The 24,274-nt window shown below is 39.2% G+C and overlaps 1 protein-coding gene across 1 annotated transcript in view; it reads left to right on the top strand.

Moving 5' to 3' along the window:
- Positions 1-24,274, top strand: part of LOC100496941 (structural maintenance of chromosomes protein 6) — a 44,780-nt gene that overhangs the window by 11,512 nt on the left and 8,994 nt on the right. Inside the window, exons 8-21 of the mRNA XM_018094061.2 lie at positions 1,757-1,876; positions 2,448-2,546; positions 3,115-3,261; positions 4,458-4,546; positions 4,694-4,858; positions 5,985-6,163; positions 6,244-6,445; positions 7,157-7,271; positions 7,601-7,761; positions 8,820-8,955; positions 16,056-16,136; positions 18,772-18,942; positions 22,588-22,725; positions 23,440-23,585. Of these exons, the coding sequence (XP_017949550.2) occupies positions 1,757-1,876; positions 2,448-2,546; positions 3,115-3,261; positions 4,458-4,546; positions 4,694-4,858; positions 5,985-6,163; positions 6,244-6,445; positions 7,157-7,271; positions 7,601-7,761; positions 8,820-8,955; positions 16,056-16,136; positions 18,772-18,942; positions 22,588-22,725; positions 23,440-23,585 (1,949 nt within the window). The remainder of the gene's footprint in view (positions 1-1,756; positions 1,877-2,447; positions 2,547-3,114; positions 3,262-4,457; positions 4,547-4,693; positions 4,859-5,984; positions 6,164-6,243; positions 6,446-7,156; positions 7,272-7,600; positions 7,762-8,819; positions 8,956-16,055; positions 16,137-18,771; positions 18,943-22,587; positions 22,726-23,439; positions 23,586-24,274) is intronic.

Here is a 24,274-nt window from a genome sequence, read left to right as displayed (position 1 = left end):
GGAAATTGTCGCGACTTTTTCGTTACCAATACGATTTGCGCAAAAAAACGTGAGTTTTTCGTAGCCGTTACGATGCGCTCGTATCTTGTCGCGCCTTTTTCGTATTGAGCGCTCGTAAGCGGCGGGCGAAACTTTCAGACTTAGCATGATTTTGGAAGCCTCCCATAGGACTCAATGGCACTCTGCAGCTCCAACCTGGCGCCTGATTCACTAAAGTGCGTTAAAAATTATCGCACGCTTTTGCGCGGTAAATTTGCGCGCGATTCACCATAGTATTATCACGTGCGAAAAATCGCCATTTTCGCATGGGGTATTTCTCGCGCTAGTTTTACCGTTATGCGTTAATTTCCGCGCTGAAAAGAATACGATCGCATGATTCACTATAACTTTTGCGCGCTAAATATCGCATTCGGCTATGCGAAAATTAACACCTACCACAGGCAGGCGAAAAATTATAGAAAAGTGCAGTAAATGAGTTTTTTGCAATAAAATATGGACTTACAGTGTTATTTATTCAAGTCTGTGTTTCCCCCAGAGTAACGCAGCCGCCAGTTTGCAGGGAAATGGTCATTTTTAATACAGTAATTTTCCGCAAGTATTGGCGTGTATGGCTAACATGGCGTGCGTTCATTTGCGCGACTATTTATATTTGGCTACAAGTGATGAAATGTTTCGCCAGGCATGGATTCGCAGCAAATTTTTGCACGTGCGTTGAATTTTTTCGCGGCGGATTTTTTCATGAGTTTTGCAAAACAATCTGCCAATGGCAAAACGCATGAAAAAATTCGCAACGCAAAAATTCACCGCACGTCAAAAAATAATAGTCACGGGCAACAATTTTTTTGCCCGCACAACATTTTTGCCGTTTTGTGGATCTAAAGAAAGATTTGCTAATTTTTCACCAAAGATAACCAGAACACATTTGCTCATCACTAGTGGCTACTATTTATAAGCATCTACCATTTATATGATACCATTTATATGTGGCTAATATTTATATACACCATTTATATGCAGCGGCAATCTTTATACACTATTTCTAAGCTACCATTCATATGCGGCGACTATTTGCGTGCGTAATTTAGCACATGTACCAGCAAATACCGCATTGAAATAGTCTTCGCGAGTTAAATAACGCATGCAATATCGCACGTAAAAAAGCGCGAGTATGCTTATAGTGAATCGTGCGAAAAATTGCCAAAATTAAGAGGCGGTAAAAATTTTAGCGCACAATAAGAATAGCGCACGTTTTATCGCACTTTAGTGAATCAGCCTCCCATAGGACTCAATGGCACCCTGCAGCTCCAACCTGGCCCAAGAAAAGTCACCATACTGAAGCTTGAATGAATCCGAATCTTTCGTACTCGACTTTTCGCGCAAGTATTAACGCTACGAAAAAATCGGTAGATTTTGCGCAACTTTCGGAATGGCTACGAAAAACTCGCGTTTTTACGCGCAAATCGTATTGGTAACGAAAAAGTCGCGATAATTTTCCGAAAAAATCGCAAAATATCGATCATTACGAAAAAAACGCAATCGGACGCATTCGGCCAGTTCGTGGCTTAGTAAATGTGCCCCTTAGTATGGGAATCAGTGCATGGAATGTGTATTTGCACTGGCACTGGCATTTGCACAGTCACTTGCCGCCACTACATGTTCCCAACACTGGAAGTTCTCATAAACTTGTTATGTTGTCCTGAAGTGTGCGCCTCTTTTATAAAGGCAAATCATAATGCTCTGCAATTTTATTTTCTAGCGACTCCGTGACCTGCGGCAGGAGTGTATACAGAAAGAGGAGAGCTTTAATAGCATTGCCTCGCTGGGAGAAATGAAAATTAATCTGGACAATCTAAAGAATACAATGGCGTGGGCTCTGGTGAGCTTTTTTAATGTTTTAAAACCATACTTCACAATTTAAAGGAAAAGGAAAGTAGGCACTATCAGAAAGATCTAAGTACAGCCATAAGCACTCACACAAAATCTGTACTGAGTCCTCTATCAAAAGAAACACAGACAGATTTATTGTCTTCTTTTGTGTATACATGTTCTTCAGTATCAGGTTTCTTTTTTCAGAAAAAACTTAGTGGCAAGTTTTGACTGAATAAAAACAAGATTTACTACCAAATAAAGCCCCCTGTAAGCTGATAGTGTGCATAGAGGCTGCCTAATATCCAATCTTAAAAATTACTGTGTAAAGTGGAGACTTACCTTTCTTATTTATTTATACTTCTTATATCTTTCTGCATTACTTTGACTGGGGGGGGGCACAAAATAAAATGTTTGGTCTCAACAGAAATGCTTTAAATAAATAGGTACCCAAGGGCCAGTTAAGATGGTGAGGGTGCTTGCTACTGTAGGGTTCTTCTTAGGAAGAAATATACATAATGGGGCATATTGTTGCATTTTAATGAAATTTGTCTCAAAATATTTTTTTTTCTTTATTCTAGGTAATTGAGGCAGAGAAACAGATTAGACCAATTAGAGATCAAATTGTAGCTGAGGAAGGACAAACAGTGAAGTATGAACAGAAGATTGATGAATGCCAGGTATATATTCTTATTTGATTTTATATATTGTAGGAGGAATAGCTCTTGGGGATCTTTTTCCATTGCTCTGTCGTGAAGGGAACTGAGATGCCAAACATTTTCTTTTGCAGGAATGTGTCCTGTGTTTTTTAGGGACATAAAATATCAGCCCTTTAACTGGTGATAAGTTGGTATCTTCCCAATTGTTATCCAAACGTCACGAACATCAGATTATATGAGCCACAAACTAAACTTAGCAATTTATTAAAGGGGAACATCTGAAGCAAAATTTGTAAAAGAGCCCCACACAACACAGAAACCGCTAATATACCTATCACTGTAACATGTCCCTTCAAAAAGTATGAATAAATTCCATTTTTTATGCTGAAATCGTCTGATGGGTTTTTCAAACCTGCCAAATAGATATCGGGCCAATTTTTGACCTTATGGTATGGAATGCTGACGAGCAGGCCCAATAAGTTGTTGCCTCAGTCTGGAGGGGCTGAGTCAGCAGGATCTATCAGACCATTTATGGCCCCCTTAACGCTTCCTGGTTCAGATCAGTTAAATGAAAGTTTTTACATTTCAGGGCAAAGTTAATATTGCTGAAGAGAAGTTCCGGGCTAAACAAGGGGAGCTTGATAAGATCACTCAGGAAGCTGCAGAACTGAAGCCCAAAGTCATAGCTCTAAAAGATGATGTCCCAAAAAAAAGGAAATCCTATAACGACGCTGAGGTAATGCTTAGTTCTTTCTTTAAAAGCAGTCTCGTACATTAGTATGTTCATCTTCCATTTTTTCCATGAACTTGTTTACACAAGCAATGTGGGTAAAGGACTGTCAGCCAAGAGAAAGGACACTTTGGAGATAAAAGTGATTACTGCTGTCAGGGCTTTGACCTTTTCTTAGGCCCCTCCAACTTTTGGTTCCTCTCATTATTTTTTTAAAATCAAATGGACACTCAATTATGTCTGCTTCAGGGTGGGTCCCAATATCCACTCTTTTTAAATGGAAGGTTAGCAGGTTAGTTAGTCACTGCTGCTCTAATTATATTCAAGACCAGGGGTCCCCAACCTTTCTTATTCGTGAGCCACACTCAAATGTAAAAAGACTTGGAGAGCAACACAAGCATCATAAAAGTTCATGGAGGTGGCAAGTAAGGGCTAAGATTGGCTATTAGGTAGGCACACTATCAAGAGTCTTTATTTAGTAGTAAATCTTGTTTTTATTCAATCAAAACTTGCCCCCAATTCAGGAATTCAAAAATAACTACCTGGAGAGCAACGTCCAAGGGGCTAGTGAGCAACATGTCACTAGCCCCTTGGACGTTGCTCTCCAGGTAGTTATTTTTGAATTCCTGAATTGGGGGCAAGTTTTGATTGAATAAAAACAAGATTTACTACTAAATAAAGTAGCCACTGATTGGGGATCACTGTTCTAACTATAATGTGTAACTATTTCCCTTAATTTCTGTTTTCCCTTAGCTTATATGTTTAGCCTAGCCTAAGCACCTTTTCCCTCTGACTGACAGCTCACAACCTTTCTTATCACCCTTCATGTTAATTTATAATCCCACTAGAAGAAATTGCTATGTGACACAACTGATCCGCTGGCCTCTGTGCACTTCTGTGTCCCCACTCACAGGCACTGTGTCAGCTGGGGTGCAGTCACCTGGAGTGGATTTTGGGGCAGAAGCGAATGAGAATACATTTTCTCTCTGAAATCTGCTCTGTGTGTCTGTAGCCAGGCTGATCCAGTGTGGGCAGAAGACAGCAGATCGACTGATTCTCGGCCTGCGTTTATACACAGGCTGAGAGCCAGCCCAACCTGTCACTAGCACCAGTAGAGCAGAGAGGGAGGTTGTGGCTCCAGCAGATTTGTTGGATCCTTGTTTGCGATACAGAACTGTAACAAGGACAATTTATCTTCCTAGGCGTCGTATAACCGGCAAATAATGGAATTAAAACGTTTACAAAAGGATGCAGAACAACTGAGCAAACGTATTGAGGAACTGAAAAAAAGGTAGGAGGCATTTTTTTGTGTGTTTACCTTTCTCCATGGGAAAGAACTAAACAGTAAAGACATTGCTGCAAGTATTCTTGTGTTTTTGTGTAAAGGACCCACACAGAATTATTGATGGTCGTGGTGTTCTGTATCTTCTTGTATTAGGGATGGTAATGCATCTGAGAGTGAAAAGATGGCACGGCAGCAAGAGATAGCCCAAATAACGGAGAGGAAGGAAAAACTTCATAATAACGAAATTACCATTGGTCAGGAAATTAAGCAGCTACAAGAGGCGATTGAGAAGCATAAGGAAGAGCGTATCAGAATTGAGTATGAAATGATAAACATTTTTGCCATGTTCACTAGTGTACGTGTGTGTGTTTGTGTATCCATGCATTGATGGGGTTGGACCAAGAATTTCTGTAAAAATTAAGAGAATTATTATATTTGCAGCCAAAGGAATATTCCAACCTGTAACCAGCTAGGAAACTGGAATATTCGCCGTTAAATATGACATAGTATAAAGGACACACAGTTTTTTTCAAACTTTGATGTTGTTTTTCTTAGCTGATTAATTATAATTTAAAGGGGAAATATTGTGTGAAAAACCATATTGTGCCAATGAATTGTACTCATCTAAATATAGAAGGAATGTGCTTTAAGAGGTAGTTTTTGGGGTTGATTTATTGAAAAACCACACTAGCTTGGAAGTGCTTCACTCAGCACGCTGCATTGTAGGATAGGAACCAATCAGCAGCTAGGCTGACCTGATAGGGTACTGAAGCCTGTCTTTGCTTGTGTGACTGCAGGGCTGTGATTGGCTACCCCCTCCTACTGTGCTTCTGGCAGAAAATGATATGACATGCCCACCCCTCTGTTTGAAACACAGACAGGGACCATAGCAAATCTATAGGGAGCTCCAATAAAGGCGCCATTTTATCAGATAGTATTCATTTTTAGTCCAGAGTGAAACAAGCACCATAAGGGTCTAAACCCCACAGCCTGTAGATGCCACTGTATGCAGCACTTCCAGGTTCAGAAGCATGTTTCCAGCTACTAAAACCAGTATAGCGCTGCTCTAGGCAATAGGGGAGTCAGAAACATGTATAATGTTTTCAGTTTTTTACATAGTGTTATATAAGTTGAAATAATATAGAAATGTTTCTCATTTATAGAAATTTTTCATCCTGCTGGTGCATAGAGCCATGTGTGACATTTGGCTGCAGTTTTCAGCAGCAGCTATGCATGTATGCCATACTTAATGCCAAGTTCATTTGTCCCATGGGAATTGAGTGAAGACAATTCCATCCATTACTTTATTGCCACTTTTCCCAAGGAAAATCACAGCTACAGAGCACTTAGAAATATCATGGTGTGCCATTATCCTTACTGCTTGTTGTCCCTGTGCACTAATGAAATATGGATGCTTATTGTATTTTTTTTCCAATTGAAAAAGAAATGAAGAGCGGAATGTAAAACAAAGGCTGGAGCAGCACAAGAGACAGCTGAGGGAGCTACGTGAGAGTAAGACGGACCGGTTAAAGAGATTTGGGCAGAATATCCCATCCCTTCTGGCTGCAATTGATGAGGCTTATAATCTAGGCCACTTTAGAAAAAAGCCTTTTGGACCTTTGGGTGAGTCTTGCTAATTCAACTTATTTATTTATAATATTATTATTAATTTTATTGCCTGACTTCCTTTGTTTCATCCCTAGGTGCCTACATCCATCTGAAAGATCAAGAGTTGGCACTTGCAGTTGAGTGTTGTCTTAAAGGGCTCCTGTTTGCCTTCTGTTGTGATAATCACCACGACGAAAGAATGCTTCAAAATATAATGTCACAACAACATTCACAAGGCAGAAGACCACAAATTATTGTCAGCGAGTTTCGGAATAATGTCTATGATGTTAGCCAGAGGTGAGAATTGTGTAATTAACCTCCTCCTATAATGGAATGCATAAACCCCTATAGGAGCTATTGCTGCCTTCACTTGAGCTTTTGAAACACTATTTGTTGTAAAATGACAGCTAGCTTTAGTGTTTATCCTCTCTGAGTTCCCAAAGCCATTTTTGTATTTATTTGTGCCTGACCATTACATTTGATTAATTGGTCTACTATGGTGACCATATTTAGGTTCTGTTTTGGAAAGTTTTCAAAGTATATAATTGGAAATAGAGGATGCATGTGATAGGGGACACTAGGGGCCATGAATTACATCCCATAATCCTGTTTGACCCCTTGTTTCTATAAAAGTAAATGAACTTGAAGGTCATATGAAAATCACCAGAGAGCAGCATCAGAGTGCACCCTTTGCCTGAGCTGGGGCATCTTTTCAAAATCTAGGAAAATTTAATTTAAAATTTCAGGGCTGGGGCTAATATTTTGTAGACAGTAAAAATAAAGTTAACTTTCTGTGTGTGATTTTATCCCTCATAACAAAAAATGGGGCATAAGTGGAAAATTCTGATACTTTCCACCAAGCATACCGTGGACAAAAAAATGTGATTCAAATTTAATTGAACTGGAAGGATTTATTCTGCATAATTCAGCATGATAACGTATTCACACCACACTCAACCACATACCTTCCTCAGATGTACGATTTTATCCCACCATATTCACTTACAGAGCCACCTTTCATCCCAACCATCCAACTGTGTTGACTGCTTTGGAAATCGACCATCCCGTGGTGGCAAATTGCCTGATTGATATGAGAGGCATCGAGACAATATTAATTATTAAGGTAATTAGTAATGAAGTGAAATGCCATGTTTGTCTTATCTTTTTAGCCTGTTTCCTCCTGGGGAATTTTCCTAGGCGGCGTTGGGTGGTAAGATAGTTATATGTGTGTTGATACACACCTTGTACATCTATGCACTTACAGTTGCAGCAACACAACACAGTTTTGGCTCTTGCAACACAACACAATATTGGCATTTGCCAGCAGTTGTAACTTATTGCCCACTGCCACCTGAGGTTAGCATAACAGTTTGGCAATGTCTGGGCTATACCTTAATTTGGAGAAGCTTTGTGGGATAATAACATGTTTTTGACCATATATATTCCCTGCAGGATAAGACTGAAGCAAGAGAAATAATGCAGAAAAGGGTCCCCCCTAGAAACTGCCGCGAGGCCTTTACAGGTGAAGGCGACCAGGTTTATACAAACCGTTACTATTCATCGGACATTCGCAGGGCCGCTCTCTTAAGTCGTGATGTTGAAGCAGAAATAAGGTAGGTTTTTTATGAATTCCCCTTTCCTGTACATGCTATGGTTTGCTGCTTTTTGCTATTTAATAAGCCTTTTCTTAGCTAGGAATAAATAGTGAGAACCTTTGAGCTTTTTCTCAAAAAAATCGAATAAACAGAACATTAAGTTCAAATAAAAATATTAGTACAATCTGAAATCAACCAGGAATGACCTAATCCATGCCCAAACTGGCCCAATGCTTCTGGCCAGTTAACACCACCATCACAATCTTAAAAATCCAGGCGTTTTATGGTACTTGAGATTTAAAAAGCATAACACCTTTATTAAGAAACATTTTGGAACAAGCATGTTGGAAGAAAGGACACATAGCTGCTACAAAACATTGCTTAATAAAGGTGTCATTCATCCTAGGTCTGGAGAGCCCTGGAGTCTTTGGAGGTTTGAGATGGCTGGTTCTATGGCCCCCACCCAACCCAAGAGCAGAGGAGGGATGTGGTGTGGGTGGTGACATTACTGGAGAAAATTGGGTACAGATGGGTCAGATAGCCTATCTTGTCGACTCTGTTTGGCCACCCTAAGTATTAATTGAACACAATAGACTGGATGGGTCTCTACTTTCACAAAACATGGCTAACCAGAACAGAGCAGAGGGCAAACATATTGCGTTAAATAAACCAAAACCTTCAGCTATAAGAAAGACGAACTAAAATATTAATATCTTTAGATAATATACAAACCAGAGTAGGTGCAGGAGGGGATGGTCACTAGGATTATCTTTCATTACACAAATTCTTTTGGCAGTTTGGAGTGTTTTGTCACCAGTTTGTTTTTAGCTTGGTGGGCGGGGGGAATTCTACCTGCAGTTAATGTTTCTGAGCAATAGTCACCTATAACGAAAGTGCACAAATGCTTTCAGGCGCTTGTCATCCAGAGTTAATGGGAGGAATTTCAAGCATTGTGTCTTTTACCCACTGAGCTACACAACGCTCAAAATCGCCGTTTATGTCATTCTCCTTTATTAGCAACATGTGTTTAAGAAATATCTCAGCCACTAATTTCCATTAAAACTTAATTTTTTTAGTCATTTGGAGGAAGAGCTCAGAAACTTTGGAGGCCCGATGGCTATTTTGCAGCAGTCTGTGCATTCTGTAGATAAAGACATCAAGGAAAATGAAGACAATCTGCGCAAGTATTATAACTCAAAAAAACAAATACAGGTAACTGTCCCTTCTTCCCACATGAGACCAACTGTCCTTTTGAGTTCCATGACCTGTATAAAAGCACTCATCCCTAGGCCTTGTGCCTCCATATGGTCTTGGAATTTCTCTATGACCTATAATATCCTTATAATTTACTATAGGGGGGAAATTATCCACTATATATCTTCATCTTGTCTTATCTTGTCTTCCTCACTCTCTTAACTTTGAGCCTTTTTTCATTAAGTAAATAATGGATGGTGTGAGTTGAAACTGATAGGGTGAAGACACACAGAGCTACTAGTAGCAGCTACTTGTTACGGCTACAGAAATAGACAATGCTGATCATTTACTGATAATTGTCTCTACGTGTGTTTTAGCAGCAATTCTCAGTATTGTCTATGGCAGGGGATTTTCTGGTGTTTAGTAGGCATGAAAAGTAGCTGCTACTAAGTAGCTCTGTGTGTCTTCACCCTCATATTTGTAAAAATCTGGCTGGCAGTAGATCTCTTAATGTTTATATATATATATATATATATATTATTCCGAAGAGTCCGCACTCCCTTTTTTTTCTGCTATTCTCACTCACTAAATACACGGGTGCTGCATATGGTTGTTTCTTATATATATTTCCAAAAATGATGCGCACTCCTGTCTCCGTTACTTCACTTTATTGTCAATAACTGCATGATTAGTACATCAACGTTTCGGTCCTGGTCTAGGACCTTGTTCACCGTATCAACCCTAGTAACAAATCCACTCAATAACACTTTATATACAAAAGAATTCAAGCCCACCCACATGACTCATATCAGCCCTTTAGTCCCACAACCCCTGACAAGCATAACAAATGCACAATCAAGGGAAGTGGGACCATTGCCTTCAAAGTCAATAGTGTATACATGATTATACAAAAACCCCAAAGTAAATCTATTACTTATTAAAATATGTTGTAATTTATCAGATCAATTGACCATGTACCTATGCCTAGACGTGGGGGAGATAGGTCTAGATTATTGTGTTGGGTTGAAACCCCCAACCTTCTGTTCTTCCACTTTGGCTTATTCTTCCGCTTCTTATTCTTAGCGCCCCCCATTTTCTAAACGCTACTCCTCCTACAGTTTTAGGGGTACAACACCCAAACTCCCCACACTTCTTCTCCCTATAGCGGAGCAGGTTGCTTGTGCTTTTCTAAGCGATCCGGCCCCCTGTCTTTTTGTGGCGCCGCTTCAAACACCCCAATTTTCCCATTGACTTTGACAGGGAAGATTTTCAAACTGCTGCCACTCTTACAGCTTTGAAGCTAGACCCCCCAAACTTGAATAACATAATAATGGGGTCACCCCGAATGAAACAGCAACATTTGTTGGATGACCCCAAAGTGGGAGGGGCCAACACCAGCCAATCAAATATCACCCATTGATTTTTATGGGGAAATTGAAACTGCTGCAAATCTTACAGCTTTGAGGCTACACCACTCCCCAAACTTGAATCACATACTCATAGGGTCAGCCTGAATGAAAATATGATGATTGTTGGATGCCCAAAAGTGGGCAGAGCTGCGAACAACCAATCAGATTTTACCTATTGACTTTGCGGAAATCCACCCTGCTGCCATTCTCACAGTAATAACACCGGGGTCCCCAAACTTTGCAGGGTTAGGCACCAGGTAACTGCGATTCAGAGTTAGAAAAAGTGGGTGGAGCCACCAACAGCCAATCAGATTTTAACTGTTGATTTTCAATGGGGAAATTCAACCTGCTGCCATTCTCACAGTATTAACACCAGGGCCACTAGGGGACTTAAAATTTAAAATGCACAGTAAGTCACCGGCTGACTACATATTCAGGGTTAGAACAATTGGGTGGAGCCACCAACAGCCAATCCATTTCCACCCGTTAAATTTTATTGGTTTATATTTAATTAAGTATTAATTCCAGGGTTTTTAACCCAGAGTTAGTCACTGGGTATTTGCCAGTGGTTATTTTTTGGGTATTTTCTGGGTATTGTTTCAAAGTTAGAAAAAAGTGGGTGGAACCACCAACAGCCACATCACATTTCACCTATTTACTTTTTAATGGTGATGTGTAAAATGCTGTCAGTCTCACAATTTTTATGCCCTGAGTCCCCAAACTTTGAAAAGTTTGTCACTGGGGGACGGCAGTTCAAAAATAGGAAAAGTGGGTTGGGTCACTAACAGCCAATCAGATTTCATCCATTGACTTTTATTGGTTTAAATTTAAAATGCTGTTATTCTCACATTTTACAATGCACTAAACCATGTAAAATAGAAGGAAGTGCTTTTATTTTAATACTTGACTATGCTGCTCTCACATAATGACAGTTTTAAGAAGTAAAATGCTTTCAAAACATCTTTCTTTCTGCATCTCACATTTTGAGGGAGGATGAATATTATAACTGAATATGAACTTATATAAAATGTCTCCTTTAAGAAATAGTATGACATACAATTTTATCAATGGATAAGCCACCGAACACCCCAAATGAAAGGAATCTGGCAAATACCTTTTAACATAAACATCCAGAGGCTAAAATCCATTTTACGTCGTTATAGTTAATGGTACCCAAAGCCCAAAACGCACCTTTTAGCCTACAAGAATGCAAAAAAAGTTGTACAAACCTGGCCACATAACTGATTAACTTTACTGGATAATCACCAAACACAAGCTCTCAGAGACACTGACCAACCCTGTGTCATTAGGAGATGATGATGATCCATTCCAGGCATTTTTAAGACCTTTCTTTTATGTTTCCTTTTTGAGTGAAGAGGTATTAGTTTCTAAATAATCCAGAATTGGATCACTATGACCCTAGTCACATGGGGTTAGTTGGCATTTCTGTGCTTCTGATGAAACTGAACCTGCTGTGTGTTGTGTAAATGGTAAATGTACTAGGTACCATAAATATTATTGAAACCCTTAGAAATAAGTGTAATAAATAAAAATTGGGGGGGCGGGGGAATTAGGTGAACAAATCTACATGCAATGTAACAATATGATGAAAATTTATAGTTACTAGCTCTGATATAATTAATGGTCAAATGAATCCACTCTTGATAACCGGAATGAAGATTCTGTCTGTACGTTGTTTTTAAATAAAGAGTGCTGGTTAAAGAAATGAACTATTTATATAGGGCCCCCCATTAACACACGTGCGCAGTACAAACAATGTTGGCATGCCCCCTTTTTTTTTTAAATTTGACAATTTTTATTTTTTCCTAAGAAAGGGAAATAAACAACATATCAGTAGCCATTACACATGGTTTTAACAGTACAAATGTAAGTTTCAGGCTATACATGTTCAGCAAACCGTAACTTATACTCTACCTAAAACATAGGTAGGGAGTAAGAAGGAAGAAGGAGAGAGGAAGAAAAGGATAGAGAGGGGAGAAGGGGAAAGAAAGATAGGGGGAAAGAAAGATAAAAAAAAAAAAAAAAAATAAAATAAAAAGGTTAGGAAGGAGAGAAAAAGGCACCAGGGGATATTAACATACCACAGTTCTCTAGGTATCTTTAAACAGACTTATACCTTTTCCATAAAGGGCATGCCCCTTTTTGTGTGTAATCTAACCAGCTCACGTTCATCTATAATAAGCAGCTCATTGATTTAATGTGTTAATTAAAAGTCAGTGCATTGGGTGTCAGTGGAGTTTGCCCCTGCCCTTACGCAAGAAGATTTTCTTTATTGGGTCCAGCTGGGATGGGCACACAAGCCCCTGCTTTCAGGTCAAACGTTTTTCAAACAGATTTGTTTTTGCCTGTTTTGATGTTAAACATAGAGCTGCGCACAAACTCTCTACTTATGAGACAGCCCCCCTAGTTACACAGGGGTCGGTGGGAGCGGCGGGCTTTCGCATGTTTCATTTCCACAGAAGACGCCAACTGCTCTTCTGTAACGGACAACACACTAGGACAACAGACTAAAAAGCACCTATTACAGTTAGGAGGAAGGACAGCCTAGTGGTTAGGGAGTCGGCCCTGGAGCTGGCGGGCTGGGTGGGATAACCAGGGTTCGACTCCCTTAGGAATCCTTCCTCATTTTTTTTTTTTTTTTGCTCAATGTGTTGTTTTTATTGAACATTTTGCAAGGTACATACAGTAAAGAAAATTGTAGATCAGGAGTAAACAAGCATTCGGAGTTGTAAGATTTCCATTCATTCGTTTTCTCAGTGGGGGGGATTCTTGCCCCTTCCTTAGTTTTTGGACTCTCCCTTGACCCCCAGTCCCAGTACATCGAAGCGTGTCTGTCAAAGAAGTGCTCGGGTGCTGTTTTGACTTTTTCAGTGGCTGCATTCACATTTCCCCACCAATCGTCTTTTTGCAATTTTAAAGGGCAGCTAATGATTTATGATACCAGGCTATGAAATTGCCCATTATGGTTGCTTGTGCCTGTGACAGTTAGTGGAAGTGTGCTGTCAGTACAATTGTGCGCTATTATCATTCGGGGTCCATGGATGCCACCTGTTTGGTACATCTGTGCATATTGGGCATCATGTCACCCCATCACGTGTGAGTTAAATGCGGAAAATTGTAACATTTTTAGGCAATTTTTAGAAATGGCATAAATACTGCTAAGTTTAGGAAAGCTTTGTTGTTTGGTGCAGAAAGACATCTTTAGCTATTTTAGATTCATCAGAATCTGTCCTTCCCAAAAATATGTGCTTTTCTGGGGGTCTTTGACATCCATGGAACTATCCGCGATAGCGGGATGCGCTGGCTAAAGCCAGGCGCTCCCGCTCCTTGCGCGGCTTCTTATATGGCGGCGACAGGCCCTTTTATAAGGTTGCGTCCTGTGCGTACTGACATCACATGTACGCACGGGGCGCAACTTTATAAAAGGGCCTGTCGCCATTGCATAAGGAGCAGGAGCCACTGAAGAAGGATCGTGTATGGGGGCAATTGTGGGTACTGTGTATTGGGGCACTGTGTATGGGGGTACTGTCTGTGGGGGCAATTGGGGGTACTTTCCAGAGTTATTTGCCAGTGGTTATTTTTTTGGGGTATTTTCTGGGTATTTTTTCAAAGTTAGAAAAAAGTGGGCGGAGCCACTAACAGCCAATCAGATTTCATCCATTGATTTTTATTGGTTTAAATTTAAAATGCTGTCATTCTAACACTATGCCAGGGTGCCCACTGTTTGTCACTGAGTGACTTTGACTCAAGGTTAGAAAAAGTGGGCGGGCCACCAATCACAATTTTTGACTTTTATTGGTTTAAATTTAAACTGCTGCCGCCGCTCCTTAACTATTAATCCTAGGGTCCCTAAACTTTGCAGAGTTAGTCACTGGGTAACTGCAGTTCCAGGTTAGAAAAAGGGGGCGGAGCCACCAACCACCAATCAAATGTCACTTTCATTGACTTTCAGTGGGGAAATTTAATCTGCTGCCATTCAGACACTATTAAAACCAGGGTCCCCAAACTTTGCACAGTGGTTTTTACTATATAAGTGTGGGTCCAAGGTTAGAAAAAGTGGGCAGAGCCAACAACAGATCAGATTTCATTCAGTGACTTCACAGTTTTTCAACCCAACATGAAGTTTGTTCTCAAACTTCCCTTTCTAGTTGGCCTGATACATTTTTAAAATGACTTAAATAAAGAATCTTGATTTTTATTTTTAAGGGTTCCTGGATTGCACCTGTTTTTTCCTGATTTTTTGGATAACCTTGCATAATCTGGTAGCACTCAGGTCATTTGGTCTGTTGGTGTGCTGAAAACCTATGGATTGTATATATATATATATTTAAATGAAGAACAGAGTGCAGCACACACAGGGACTTTAAAAAAGAACAAAAAATCTTTATTAATCCAACGTTTCGAACTCTAAATGTGTTCTTCTTCAGGGACAAACCAGGTTCAGGTTGACCCTGAAGAAGAACACATTTAGTGTTCGAAACGTTGGACTAATAAAGATTTTTTGTTCTTTTTTTAAAGTCCTTGTGTGTGTGGCACTCTGTTCTTCATTTACATAAACTCCTGGCCAGCACCTGGGGCAGTTGATTGTTTGTAGGGAGTGCTCCTTTTATTTCTTATATATATATATATATATATATATATACAGACAGTGAGCCGCACACACAGGGACTTTGCAAAAAAATCACACTTTTAATGTCCCTGAGGAAGAGCACAGTTTGTGCTCGAAACGTTGGACTTGTTTTTTCTCATTAAAAGTGTGATTTTTTTGCAAAGTCCCTGTGTGTGCGGCTCACTGTCTGTATTATAATAATATTTATGCCAGTACCCTGGGCGTTTGAATTTCTATAGGGTGTGCTCCTTTTGGTCTTGTTTATATATATATATATATATATATATATATATATATATATATATATATATTGATAAGTACAGAGATCCAGCAGTCTGTGCCTTTATGGATGCACTGCGGTCTGCATGGATGGATGATATGAGAAGAGCTCTTACCTCCTACCTGCAGTTTCCCAGCCTGCTGTATGACATTCTTAGTGAAGACAGTAAATAAAGACAGTAAATAAAACTCATTAAAAAGATCAGGAGTAGTAGTTTGCTTTATTTTTTCAAAATATTTGTAATATGCCTGTATGTTCCTTTTCTAGTCTGCACTAGTGCTGGGTGTTTTGTCTCTTGTAATATGACTAACAGAGCTGCTTGAACATGGAATTAATAGCTGGGAACAGGGACTTACACATTGCAGTTATCCAGCTGCTGCTGTAATACAGTCCCAGCATCCTCCTGACTGCCTAAGGGACATGGCATAAAAGTACAGCTGGGCAGCCGCTGCCTGTAGATCCCCACTGTAATAGGAACTGCTAATGTATTCATCTGTTCTGTATTAATGCAGACTGATTTTGTGTGTTTCCCCCTTCATGCATATCAGATATTACTGATAGCATGGAAATTACCTTGGATGAGATGATTGGGGATGTAATTCTTTGTCCAGCTGGTGTAGTAATTTCTTGCATTTTCCAGCACAAATTCTTATAGCCCCCTAGAATCTATTAGCAGGTTAGGAATGAGGTTTATTTGTATTGAAATAACCACCAATGTACATTAGGCATTTGGGAAACTTTATAAATTCATTGTGAATTCTTTAATGTGATGACCTTCTCTGGTTATATTTTTTCCTAGACAGAGCTTCGAACATTGTCTGAACAAATAGCAGAACTGGAGAATGTGGAAGAGCAGGCTTCTACAGACATTGCTACTCTGGTAAGACCAGGTCTTTTCTGAATTGGGTACAAGTGCTAGCAGTGGCTTCATTTTAGTCATTGGAAGTAATATTTCATTTCAGATGTTCAGGACTTCAGCTGTGCACTATTAATGTAAAACAGAGCTTTGCTTATCTTCTAGAGGAGAATGTTCTATAGCACAAGTGAGAGTTTGGGTTGGGGACCTTTTTCTTATAGTCTTCCATAAAAACGTGTAGCCCTTTTTTGCTACTGCATGAGATCTAGCATGCATTCAGTTGCGTGTGGCGCTACAGGAGCCCTGTGCCTCCGCTATCTGGAAGAGCAGGTACACTGATAAATGGCGTGCCTCCACCCAGGGTCAGGACAGGTTGGACTGCGGTACCCCTTCTTGGGAAACTTCTCTGATCCACAACACACACAGGAAAGGTTGATGGGTTTATTGGTAGGATGCTATACCTTTAAATTTGCAGAGATAGATACAGCCTGCCAGCCAGGGGCAACTTCACTCATATAATATAGCTGATACTTTCTGAACTGCTGAGGGGAATCCCCCACTTATGTGGCGAGTACTTCAGAGTCTTGAGAAGAACTCCCTTTGGCTTTCCGTGCCCTGAGAAGAGCACGCTTTGTTCTTCAGAGCCCAACCCCCTTTCCTTCCGCACCCTAAAAGAGCACACTTTCTGCCACTGGGGGGTTCCCAATTACTTTCTTATACAGAACTCTGTGTGAGCTACCAGCACCTTGCTTGTCTCTCTGCTTCCTTGTTCCCAGCAGCCCCTCCTTCTCTCACTTCCTTCCTGTCAGCTCACACAGAGGGTGGGGGCTCCTCCTCCTTGCACAGAGGAGAGACAAGTGTACACAGCTCCCCTACAAACATAAAAAAATGTAAATTGGCGTTTGCCTGCTGATTGTACATCTGTCATATTTATATACAGTTTACTGGAGCCAAGATGAAGAACAGACTCTACTGTACCCCTCACAGTGGTTACAGTACCTGAAAGTGAAACAGGATTGGCCACGTGGAGGAGTGGCAAAAGTCCTGTTATGGTCGGAACAGGATTCAGGCTGTGTTTGGTAACAGGTTTAGAATACAAAGGTAAAGGCTCAGAGTTACCCTGGTAGGCAATGATGACTTTTCAAGGAAGTGAGGGCCTTAGCGTCTATTCAAACTTTATTGTGCATACATGCCAAATTCATCACACGAATTCTGCAAACACACATGATGCAAGTGGCACGAGGACCAGGACAGATGCGCCCGTGCAGACTTCACAGATTACAACATCTGAATATCAGAACACTGAAGTATTTAAGACAGTAACAATTTAATATCTAGCTAATATTGGAATTCTGATAATCACATACACCAGCTGAATAAAATGTAGATTTGGATGTCTATGCAGTTTTACCACATTGCAGGATTAACCACATTACACTAATCCATTGATTGGCAAAGTACAAAGAAATGCAGGCCTTAGTGCTAACTAGTATAGTGTGACATTTATATTCTGTATATACAGGATAGTGGGACATTTATATTCTATATATACAGGATAGTGTGACATTTATATTCTATATATACAGTATAGTGTGACATTTATATTCTATATATACAGGATAGTGTGACATTTATATTCTATATATACAGGATAGTGTGACATTTATATTCTATATATACAGGATAGTGTGCCATTTATATTACAGGATAGTGTGACATTTATATTCTATATATACAGGATAGTGTGACATTTATATTCTATATATACAGGATAGTGTGACATTTATATTCTATATATACAGGATAGTGTGACATTTATATTCTATATATACAGGATAGTGTGACATTTATATTCTATATATACAGGATAGTGTGACATTTATATTCTATATATACAGTATAGTGTGCCATTTATATTCTATATATACAGGATAGTGTGACATTTATATTCTATATATACAGGATAGTGTGACATTTATATTCTATATATACAGGATAGTGTGACATTTATATTCTATATATACAGGATAGTGTGACATTTATATTCTATATATATACAGTATATTGTGACACAGCACAGATCTTCCCTGCTAAAGGGGCTGTGGTCAGTGTTCCCTCTAATTCCTTCCCAGCTACGTGCACACATTTTAAAGGAACAGTTCAGTGTAAAAATGAAACTATGTAAATAAATAGGTTGTGGAAAATTAAAAACGTTTTGAATATTGTTAGTTAGCTAAAAATGTCATCTATAAAGGCTGGAGTAAACAGATGGCTAACATAATAGCCAGAACACTACTTCCTCCTTTGCAGCTCTCTAAGCTGTTAGCAGTCAGTAACCAATCAGTGACTTGAGGGGGGGGGCATATGGGACATAACGGTTCAGTTAGTTTGCTTTTGGAAAGGGTCTGAATAGAAAGATAAGGAATACAAAGTACCAATAATGATAAAATTATTTAGTAGACTCACAGAGCAATGGTTTTTTGGCAGCTGGGGTCAGTGACCCCCATTTGAAAGCTGGAAAGAGTCAGAAGAAGAAGGCAAATAATTAAAAAACTATAAAAAAAAAATAAATATTGAAGACCAAGTTGCTAAATATACAACATTCTATGACATACTGAAAGTTAACATTTCTGGGATTTTTCGTGCTTTTTCTTAACAGGAAAAAGAAGCAGCAGAAAACACAGAAATCATAGAACTTGTTAGAAAAGAGGTGGAACTGGCAAATGAGAACATGGGGTGCTTGAAATTACTTCTAACAATGACAGAGAGTAATTATGAGGAAATAAAGAGGAAAATCATCTCAGTGTCAGAGGTGGCTGAACCGGTAAAGGTAAGCTTTCCATTTATACTGGATGTGTATTTGTAAAATATACACTGACGTCTTCATTAACCTTTTTAGTGCCACAGGACGTAGAATCTACGTCCTGGGTACCAAAGTACCTAAGTGCCACAGAACGTAGATTCTACGTCCTGCTGCACTTCCGGGTTTGGGAGCGGAGAAGCGGCTTTTCAAGCCACTCCTTCGCTCCCCGCTCGTTCCCCAGCCTCCAGACAATAGTCAGAGGGGGGGAACGAGTGGCCCCTGGGGCGCGATCGCCCAGGGGCCCCATAGAAAATGTCAGGACACGCTGTCTGTGCGTGCCTGACATTTCCTGCTCTCCCTTCCCTCCCCCTTCTGAATACTCACCATCGGCGTCGAAGGAAGAAGCTGCAGCGGCACCTGGGTCCTTCCTCCCACCTTCAGAGGATCTCTGTGCCTGCTTGTCCCAGGTAAGTGTAAAAAAAACACACATACACACACATAATACACTAATACACACTTATACTCACACTTACACACAAACACATACATTTTGGGGGGGGTTGGTGGGTTTCACACATTCAGAACACTTGCAGCGCTCACACTTGCTTGCACACTCACACACATGCACACAAAACACATTTTACCATGTGTACACACTCACTTACACACTTATGTAATTTTGTAATTTTTTTTTTTTTTTATCGCATTGTTTTTATTTTTGCCTGAAAAAAATGTTTTATTGCCATTGCGGATAGCGTATTCGCTATCCGCACTGCGCAATAACTTTTGTGTATTATTTTGGTGTTTCTACTACATTTTCTGGTATTTTAGGTATTTTATTGCATTTTTAGCCATTTTATTACATTTTCAGTTATGCATAGTTGTTGTTTGCTTGACTTTGTCTGTAAAACTTATTTGCCCTAGCCAAAATACTCAAACTGTTATTCTGACCGCAGATATTATTAGGCAAAAAAAAAATGATTTTAGTGATTTTTTTTTTATTTTTATCAATTTTATTGCATTTAACATTGTTCTTTATTACTTGTCTTTGCACATGGATATTTTGTCTGCTGTATTTCAATTTGGCATCCTGTGTACCCCACATAGTTTGGTAAATCTATGCATATTGGGCATCAAACTGTTCAGTAGACACCTGACGTTCATACTTAGAGTGTTTTATGTTGGTACCTTACTAAATGTGGGGTACATAATGGGGCAACATGCAAGCTTTGTGACGATTTTCAGAAATGTCATAAAAAACGTTCTGTTTAGCATAGCTTTGTAGTTTGGTAGTTTGTCTTATGTGAAAATTCATATGCACTATTTTTATTTGGGTGCCCCTGTACGGCACATAGTTTGGCCAATATATGCATATAGGGCATCAAACTGTTCAGTAGACCCCTGGCATTCATATTTAGAAAGTTTTATGTTGATACATTACAAAATGTGGGGGTACATAATGAGGTAAAATGCAAGCTTTGTGACAATTTTCAGAAATGCCATAAAAACCGTTCTGTTTAGCATAGCTTTGTAGTTTGGTAGTTTGCAGTAGAAAGTTGTATTTACCCATTTTTGTTTTGTCAGAATGTGTACTTTCGGAAAATATATGGTTTTCTAGGGTCTCGGTACTGTTAGGGGGTCTTATGCCACATAATACACATACCGGGTGCAAAAATTGCATGAGCCGGAGTGTCTTATGTGAAAATTCATATGCACTATTTTTATTTGGGTGCCCCTGTACGGCACACAGTTTGGCCAATATATGCATATAGGGCATCAAACTGTTCAGTAGGCCACTGGCGTTCATATTTAGAAAGTTTTATGTTGATATGTTACAAAATGTGGGGGTACATAATGAGGTAAAATGCAAGCTTTGTGACGATTTTCAGAAATGTCATAAAAACGGTTCTGTTTAGCATAGCTTTGTAGTTTGGTAGTTTGCTGTAGAAAGTTGTATTTGCCCATTTTTGTTTTGTCAGAATGTGTATTTTCGGAAAATATATGGTTTTCTAGGGTGTCCATACTGGAAATTTTGGGAAAGCACTGCGACTCTGTAGTTTGGAGTAGAAAGACACGGGTACCAATTTTGAATTCGTCCGAATGTGTACTTTCCAATAATATATGATTTTGGGGGGTCAATGTATTTTTTTGTGTTTTTATCCCACAGAAAATGCAGTAAACGTGTTGAATTTTCAGTAGCTAAAGAGACCTCTGGGGCAATTTCTATGCGCTAACTTCCTTATGGGGTCTCTAAATGCCAGATACATTGGTGATCCTATGCACAATGGGCATCAAACTGTTCAGCGGACCCTTGGCTTTCATATTTAGGGTGTGTTTTCTTTGTACCTAATGTTATGTGGGAGATAAGGTGCTTGAAAGTGGAAGATTTGATGTGACTTTTAGGTATTTCATCAAAATTGGCAATTTTGGGAAAGCATTGCGGCTCTGTAGTTTGGAGTAGAAAGACATTGGTACCAATTTTGAATTCGTCCGAATGTGTACTTTCCAAAAATATATGGTTTTGGGGGGTCAATGTATTTTTTTGTGTTTTTACCCCACAGAAAATGCAGTAAATGTGTTGAATTTTCAGTAGCTAAAGAGATCTCCGGGGCAATTTGTATGTATTAACTTCCTTATGGGGTTTCTAAATTCCAGATACATCGGTGATCCTATGCACAATGGGCATCAAACCGTTCAGTGGACCCTTGGCTTTCATATTTAGGATGTATTTTCTTGGTACCTAATATCATGTGGGAGAGATGATGCTTGAAAGTGGAAGATTTGAGGCGATTTTTTAGAATTTTCATAATTTTTTATAGAAAATGCTAAATTCAGTAAAGCATTGCTGTTTGGTACTTAGGAGTTGGAAGACATAGTTACCCATTTCGGATTCGTCAGAATGTGTACTTTTCAAAAATGTATGGTTTCCTGGGGTAAACCTTATGTTCCAGAATTTTTGGCTTTGGAATGTAAAGTATGCCGTATTCTGCTGTAATGCTTTGAAAATTTAGTAATTTACTGCTGGGAGTTTTTGATTTATAGAAGTCAGAAATCTCAATAAAACTATACATATCAGGTATTGGCACGTTCGGGAGACATGAGGCTTTCCAAATCAGTTGAATTTTTGTCCATAAAATAAAATATGTTTCTGGTATAAATCCCTATATCATGAAAAATAGCATTTTTTCTTTTTTTTTTTGTATTTCAAGCTCTAAATCTTGTTCCAGAAGTGGAAATACACAAAAACTCAGGTATATTTGGAAAGCTCAGGTTCTCCTGAAAAAAACAATATATAGTTTGCCTACCTAAACTTTACCCTGCCCCCAGTAAAAGCCCCTAAATTGAGAGAGCACAGAATGTTTACAAAAAATGTCTGGAACTGAGGGGAACTGAAATGTCAAATTCTGCTGCCACTTAAAGGGTTAAGGTCCAACCCTGATTTAAGGAATAAGGCTTGTGCTGAACTATGGTTTTTGTTTTTGTGAGGTAGATATCTTTGCCTGTGTAAGACTAGGGGCTGCTATAGTGTTCATTATCCCTGCAAGCTGTTATATACTGTATAAACCCAATTAACTGTGTAGAAGCTGTGTTGTTTATTTCACCTTTTCATTGTATGGAGTAAGCCTATGTTCTCATTTGTAAATAATTAAAAAGATTTGTCACTTAATGCAGGAAGACCTTCACAGAATTGACCAAGAAGTGGAGAACTGTAAGCGCCATAAGAAGCACTATGAGGACAAACTGAAGGAGCACTTAGACCACATCCAAAAGCGAAAGGAAGAAGTAGCAGGGAAAGAACAAGAGTTGGAGGTGGGAAGCCCTGCTTAGTATAACACAGTAGGGAAACCTAAGTGCCATCTCTCTGCTTTGGATACTAGAAATACTCTCAAAGCTTCATAGCTTTATAGACTAGGGATCCGTGTGATATCACCACTACACACTTTTGCTCACTCTAGTAGACTGATTTGAATCGATTTTAATGTATAATGGGGACGTTTTAGGTTTTTATATTTAAGCAGAGATTGTGATTAGCATTGAGTCAGAAGCACTTAAAGACTAGCAAATCTTCCCTGTATTCCATAATCAACCAATGGAAGGAGGGAAGGCAGTACTGTTAAGCAGAACCTTGCTTGCTGTGCTGCTCCTGTCTCTAATAGGGCATAAAATACACCTCTTTAGTAATCTTTGCCTGTGATGCAGACGGAATTTGTTAATAGAAATGTAGGATTTCAATAAAAATATTTTTAGTGGTGTAAGATAGCCTTAGAACAGTTCATATAAGACTAGGCTCATTGGATTATGTTGTATTACTGGTCTCTTTCACTGAGAATACTAAAAGAAAATGGTAATTATTAAATCATTGCAAACTATGCCCTTTTATTAAAGGTTGGCAGCCAGAGGAGGTCACAGACTTTTTTCCTCAAAACCAATAAACAAAATGAAAAAATAACATTACAAATGTAGCTTTGTGTTGCTTGGACCAGAGGCAGATTAGAAATATACATTTTTTTGTTGTTGTTTCAGGTGAAAATTTCCCAGGCCAAATGTATCTGCCCAGAGCGAATAGAAGTCAGTAGAACTGCTAGAAGCTTAGACACCGAAATTAATCGGTTAAGGGAAAAAATCAACTCTGAAGAAGTTCTCCACGGAAACAGAGAGGAAATAATAAAGTAGGCAAATCTCCTTTGTTTTTTATGTGCCTTTAGCACAAATGTCATGCTTAATACAAGTTCTCTGTAATATTACATCTACAAGACAAATTAAAGATTTAATATTCTGAATAATAAGCATATTTGCACCCTGTTGCACTAAAGAAGTGCAAGGCAGCTTGGGGCATGGGCCACCCAAGAGATGGAATAATCAAAGCAAATCAGACAGGTGAGCACCAGAAAAATAACTTGATCTAAGGAGATTATGAGTATGTCCAAACTGTTCTGACTCTGCAGCTGAGCATGCTGGGAGGTATTGCTAATTAATATCCTTGTCCGTGGTTTAACCAGGTTGTACTCAGCTAAACCATGCAGATGCCTATACAGTTCTAAAACCCCTTTTAAAAATGATCTATTCACCTCCTACTGTTCATAGATGTTCCATTGGGGAGATATTTAGCACGGAAGCTTTTGTCGGATGGTGTCAGATTGACAAAACGCATGTATGCATAGATCAAAATATAATGGAACTGATAGAAAAATCTGACATGTAAACTACACTTTGCACTAGTTTACCCAATGCCACTTTAGATCAGGGACCCCCAGTCTTTTTTACTTAAGAGCCACACTCAGATGTAAAAAGTGCTGGGGAGCCACACAAGCATGAAAAAGTTATTTGGGGATGCCAAATAAGGACTGTGATTGGCTAT

Source organism: Xenopus tropicalis, chromosome 5, assembly GCF_000004195.4.
Source record: "Xenopus tropicalis strain Nigerian chromosome 5, UCB_Xtro_10.0, whole genome shotgun sequence".
Classification (NCBI taxonomy): Eukaryota; Metazoa; Chordata; class Amphibia; order Anura; family Pipidae; genus Xenopus; species Xenopus tropicalis.
The sequence above is the reverse complement of the archived record's forward strand: the minus strand, read 5'-3'. Positions and strand labels throughout refer to the sequence as shown.